The 6,716-nt window shown below is 38.1% G+C and overlaps 1 protein-coding gene across 1 annotated transcript in view; it reads right to left on the reverse strand.

Annotated features, from left to right (window-relative positions):
* Window positions 1-6,716, reverse strand: part of LOC107658256 (zinc finger, MYM-type 2) — a 29,615-nt gene that overhangs the window by 15,126 nt on the left and 7,773 nt on the right. Inside the window, 2 exon segments of the mRNA XM_016446740.1 lie at window positions 2,986-3,151; window positions 3,586-3,874. Of these exon segments, the coding sequence (XP_016302226.1) occupies window positions 2,986-3,151; window positions 3,586-3,874 (455 nt within the window).

The following is a 6,716-nucleotide window of genomic DNA, read 5'->3' on the forward strand; positions in this document are numbered from 1 at the left end:
ATTTCCATCCCTAAAATACATATTTTACAGTCACTGTTATGCACATTTATCATAAACACAGCTCAAATGCTTCCTACTAGTGTGGCCCAAAACATTTAGCACAGTTTTATTACAGGTAGAATGCAAAATGTTTCAGTACAAGCAGTGTTCGTACTATACCGTGGACTTTGGGGGAGCCCACTTGTTTTGTTTTTTTTATAACGGGGGGAGGTGGGGGTTCGTGTGCTTGCGCGTGCCTCAAAAGGGGGCTTACAATGACTTACAAAGATACATAACAGCTACAAGTGTATGCACTACTTGCTTTATGCAAGCACTATATAGGATAAATCACTATACAGGATTTACCCATTATACTTTATCGACACGAATTGATAGGTGAAACAAACAGCCACCCACAAATAGTCTATAAACAAAGCATCAGGCTCTCTGAGTTCACATGAACAACGGTTAACGTAAAGTTACTCGTCGTCAGACTACAGAAGAATAATGTTACCATAATTCCTCCGTTCAATTAGGCCTAAAGGCCCTTTCACACGGTACGCGGCAGTCGCAAGTGTCTAGTTCATTCTCAATGGGAGACATGCGGAAAGCGGCAAAACGCGGGCAGTTTCACTGGCGGCGCGGAGGCGAAGCGCAAGCGGTGCTCGTGCACCCAAAATCCTGCCGCTTCGCAAAACGCGGGCGGTTTCGCTGGCGGCGCAGAGGCACCCAAAATCCTGCCGGATTTTGCCGGAAATAAAATATTTTATCTTTTTGTGAGCGGCAGCAGCAGCTGCATCGGTTTCAACCAATCAGTGAACATTTAACTGAAATGCCTATTGAAAAAATAGAAGAGAAGATTGTTTTAAGTGTAATAGATTTCCCAGAACTGTATGGCCCATCTAAAATATCATACAGAGACATAAATAAAATTATATTTCATTCAATCGCTACCTCAACAGGTATGCTCTTTAGGCAAATCATCAAAAACAACTTCACTTGTGCCAAACGAAAAAAAAAAAAGGTTAATAATGACAACAATTAATGGCAGAATGACACAAACACAAATTTCCATTATGTTTTATTTCGTTTTTAGTAAATATAAAGGTGATGTTGACAATTGTAGCTATGGCAACGTCCACTCCGAGACCGCAACGCGACCACTGCCTCAACTGCACAAAACGCTTCCACTACAAGAGAAAGCGGCAGCCGCACGGTGATACCACCGCTTGCCGCGTCCCGTGTGAAAGGGCCTTAAGACATCGAGAGTCACGCAGACCTATAACAACCCAGCCACAACACATAATTGCGAATAACATGCCTTACCTTAACACAGAATCGACCAGAGTCCAACGTTTATATTTTTTCTACGAATCTTTGAGTTAACATGTACTAAACATGAGTGGAATTTGCACCGCAGCGCCCCCACACCTTGATGCTCATGACAAGAATAGCATGTATAGTTATCTTTATTGAAGTGAATTAGGTTTAAATCGCCGTCATTCATGAATGAATGATATTTTTGCAATTTTACACATAATAATCCACGATGATCACATTACACAAAACTGAAATTGCACGTCAAAATAACACATTGTTAATATTTTGAGACCCCCCAAAATTTCACAAATCACGTTTTCAGGGGAGCCCATGTCTTATTAAGGGGAGTCGAGCTCCCCCGTAGTTCGCACCCTGAGTACAAGCATTTCAACCAAATGTAATTTACGCAATATTTCAAACCTTTAACCCACTAGGGAAAATCAACCCATGGCAACAGTTTAAAAGCAGCCCAATTTCGTGGAAAAAAACAACAACAACCCTGCATCCAACACGAAATGCAGAAGTCAGATTTGACTAATCACGGGTCAAAAGTAAGGAGAGATAACTGACAAGATGTTGGAGGATTTGCTCCTCAACAGATCCCGAGCTCATTGACAAATATCTTTTATCGTTTACACAGTGCGCGTGCGATCGTGAAATCGAAAGTGAAAGTGAACTACGACTGCGTGCTCATTCAAAGGGGATTTAAATACCCCACATATTGATAGCGGCGCCCTGATGCGTGAAAATTATATACAATATTAGAATGTTTGTGGGAGCGGATGGGAGCATGCGGTAATAGTCAGAAATTCAGCGAGAGCGGGATCAACAAGCCCCGCGCTATCACGCAGCAGCACAGTCAGTCAGTGAGCGCCGTAACAGATGAAGTCAAATCTAGCGGGACTCCATAAATAAAATGCACAGAACCCCACTATTCGACAAATATACATAATGAAAAGATGATACAAAATTTAATATCTTGGAAAATGGCATTTAAAACTTTTTAAGGGCCTTAATTTTCTCTAAATTGATTTATCAACTTTTAATACTTAAGACCCCGCGGACACCCTGTCTGACCTCTCTCTCTGTGTGTGTGTGTGTGTGTGTGTGCGCACGAGTGATGCGTGTTGGTTAGTGTGCATCAATTAAAGCAGCGCATTAATATAGAATGGTGATTAAACTGACTTGGAACTACCTGTGCATTAAACGGTTTTACCGCATACCTGCCAGCCAATCAGAATCCAGTATTCAGACAGACCATGGAATAAATATTTATATAATATATAATTCATATAGTGTATATGCTCATAAGTTGATCTGTCAGAAATGTTGTCAGGGCAATAGAAATGGTTGATCAGTGAAAAAGTCTAATGCTCTTTGTTATGCGTCAAGCATCTTCGTCTGTGTCTAAAGGTATGTGTCTGTGTCTTCGTCTGTGTCCTGAGCATATTTAAAAAAATGCAAGCAGAGAGCCATTGGCATTCTGATTAACACCATATCCTAACCAGGCACAACAATATTCCTGACAGAAGTAATCTGTCTGTCTGCATTGAATGTGAAAAACTTTTGAAAAACAAAATCACAGAAAATAATTTGCAGACATACTCATGGTTGCAGCTGGTTATGTGAGTGTAAGACATTCTTTCTAACAAAATCAAAAGTATAGCAGAATGTAAAATGTCTGACCTCAGTGAGCTTTCCACAGACAGTGCACTTTGTTTTGAGCTGGTTCTTCTGAGGATTCTGTTTATTTTCATAAGCTGCCAAGCAGCCTGTGCTACAGAACTCCTGAAATGATTCACTGGAGTCCACCTGGGCCACTATGGTGCCTCCTTTCATATTGGTAATGTCTCTGGTTGGGAGAAAAACAAAACACAAAAGAGAGAATGATTAAATGAGAGAAAAAAAAAAAAAAAAAAACCAATGTACTGCCATAAAAGCCTGACAGTGTGTCCAAGCTAGGGCTGTGCGATTTGGGGGAAAATATCAAATTGTGATTTTTTTGACAGATATTGCGATTTGATTTGCGATTTTAAATTTGCAAAGTCAAGCTTCAGCTCAATATTGTCAATAATGTGCAGCACAGTATGGGTATCATTACCCTGCTGAAAAAAACAATAGAAACCATCACAGAAATTCTTATAGTTTCCATTATCGCAATGTCTCAAATCGCGATTTCGATTAATCGCACAGCCCTAGTCCAAGCAAGAGTGTTTAAGTGTCATTTTAACCTGTGGTTAGCACTTTCAGACAAGCAATTACTCAAACTCATTTTAAAAGTCATACTTCTTGCACATGGTGCAGCTCTTCTTGGGAGCGGGCTTATGGGAGAAGGCAGACAAGCAGGTTGTAGAACAGAACAGGTGGGACGATCCCTTGCGCTGGTACGCAGTCTGGCCTTTCTTCAAAGGCTTCTTACAGTTGGCGCATGTGACTTTCATGGTGCGCTGCGGCTGCTGGGATCCTGAGGACGACTGGCAGGGTGGTTTGGACAAAGGAGCTGCAGGAGATGGCGAATCCACTCCAGGCTGCTTCTGGTTACGGGGAAAAAAGGCCGACTGGGAGATCCATGAATCTGAAGGAGCAAAAAAGGATTTAATCTCATATGTTATGACAGTCCTCATTACAAGACCACTGCAAAAACTTCTGGTTTTTGAATCTTGGTAACAAAGAATAAAACCTTAAACTACTGTAAAATAAGCATAAGTGGATCTTCTATTTTCTAAATGCATGTTACAGATTTTATTGTGAACAATTCATCCGTGCACGCATTTCTTTCTTTATATATATATTTTTTTTTTTGATGTTCTGACCTCACAATGTTTAATCAAAATGTCATAACTGGACCTTCCTTTGAAAATGACAGATTTCTCTCTGGTCATGTATGCAGGATTTCTTCAATCATTTAGCATTCTTGAACCCACCCTACAAGCTTGTGCTCATCTGCATCCACTTTTAAATGCAACATCCACATCTTAAAAACGAAGCAACAACTGACACATTGAACAAAGTACCCGGCCAACATTTCTATTCAATAAACAGCTACACTCTGATGTATGTCACAATATGATAGAAAAGATCTGTCGCTGCTTCTATAACATAGTAATTTTAAAAAACAAAAGATGCAAAGCAAGTAGTCTGTCAGTGTACCATCTTTCCTACTGGTGTAAACTCTCTTTATCTTTACACTACATGCATTATGCATAATGGTGCACTGCTTTTGGAAACTGAAACCTCCAATACAGATATGATATTTTTTTTGTCAGTACTAGAGAAACAAGTCAATGCAAGCCATTTGTACATGTGTTTTGTGTAAAGGATGACACATCACAATTTTTTTTCAGGAAAATCATGATTCACGATTTTATCTCGATTCTTTGTCATTTACACTATATACAGGGGTGCACATAAGTTTTTCAGCCTGGTCCTCGTATGAGAACCTGGAGATTTGGTTTGGTCCTCACACGGCGGCACATGGTGTGACCCATCAAATATAACTATAAAAATAAATTAATAATAGTGATAACATTATTGCACTTTATTTCGTTTTTTTTTCAATAAAATAATAAACTAAATAATAAAGTGTGATAATACTATTTTATTTTAAAATAAAAAGGGAGTATTAAATACAAATACAATTATTTTATAGTAAACTTAAAAATAAAATGCTAAAATTATTATTTTAATTTGAACCTTAATTATTATTTTTAATTTAAATTATTTTCATTTTTCATTTTCAAACTTAAAATCAGCACGCTTTTATTTTGGCGGGTGGCCAGCAAGTAAGTATATGCGCTTTCGGGTTTAGCGCTGCCGATTGTAGCGTGTCAGTGAATGAAATGTCACAGTTTTGCATTGTGCTTTGAAAACGTTAGCCTAGATTTATGCTTTCAGTTTGAATAGAAATCTTATACAGTACAGTTTGTTGATCTAAAATGGTAATTGTGCATTAACAGCTGTCAACCATGGCTGTGTTTCCCAAAAGCATCGTAAGCCTAAGTTGATCGTAGCTCCATAGGTGGCAATGGTCTACGATGAACTTAGGCTTACGATGATTTTGGGAAACACAGTCCATGTCGATACGCAAACGCGCGCTCTGAACTCATTTACACAGCGCATTTCTGTTTTTGGTCGCGCATGCGGACCACTTATGTGCACCCCTGAATATATACATCAATTATACATTGATTCTTATAAAAGCAACTGTATTAAAGGTTCTTCAGTCAAGAGCAGTGAGTGATTTTTCTCTGTTTTGATGTTTTATTAATATTAAAGGGGTATTTCACCTAAAAACTAAAATCTGACATCATTTACTCACTCTCAGGTTGTTTTAAACCTGAATGAGTTTCTTCTGTTGAACATAAAAGTTATTCTGAAGAATGTGGGTAACCAAACAGTTGCTTGTCCCCAGTCACTTCCAAAGTATTCCCCCCCCTACTATCAAAGTCAATGGGGACCAGCTACTGTTTGGTTACCCACATTCTTCAAAATATCTTCTGTGTTTAGCACAAGAAAGAAATTAATACAGGTTTGGGACAACATGTGAGTGATTAAATAATGACAGAAATTAAATTTTTGGGTGAACTATACCTTTATTGACAATTTGCAGCATGTTTAGTATTGTCGCTTTAAGACACGCATCTAATATACAGGCACGCATCCGTTTTTCTCTCAACTGTTTACTTTCACTTTAGACATAACAACTGTATTTATACACTGTATTTTTTGACAGTATTAGCGCAATCAGATGCGAAAGGTAACTTTGAGCCAGTAATCAGGCGCTGTCAGGCATTTTATGAAGGTAAAAAGAGTAGCAAAACTCGAGAGCTTGTTTATTTGAATTTGAGAACTTGTCATATTAATATTAGTATTTGTAAGTTGAAATTTACACTCACAGCTCTGATGTGAAAAGCTGTATCTTTTGATTTGCACTAGGGGTCGACTGATATGTTTTTCAAGGCCGATGCCGATACCGATTATTACAGATCAAGTAGACCGATAACCGATATTTTGAACCGATATATATGTCTGGTGTAAAAATGAAAATGTATGTCAAAATTAAGAATAACAAGGGCTCTGACAAAAACTGCCTTCCCTGGTGTTGGTTGAGTGTAGTACTCCCACAGTAAACTCTCATATGTCAAATTTAAACATGTATTATAAGCTTTTTAAAATGTCTATTTAAAACAATATAATAAGAAGTAGAATAAGACAAATAAGTTACCAATCATGAAATTAGTATTAATGAAAAATTAATTTATACTAAAGCGGTGGCACAGAAGAACACAAAAGTGGCTTGTAGATAGGGCTCTGCGATATGGACAAAAAAAACCTATCGCAATTTCTTTGATAAATTTTGCGATTTCGATTTTAATCACGATTTTGACACACACAGACATGCTTTACAGTCATTAATG

Source organism: Sinocyclocheilus anshuiensis, unplaced genomic scaffold, assembly GCF_001515605.1.
Source record: "Sinocyclocheilus anshuiensis isolate Anshui unplaced genomic scaffold, SAMN03320099.WGS_v1.1 scaffold263, whole genome shotgun sequence".
Taxonomy (NCBI): Eukaryota; Metazoa; Chordata; class Actinopteri; order Cypriniformes; family Cyprinidae; genus Sinocyclocheilus; species Sinocyclocheilus anshuiensis.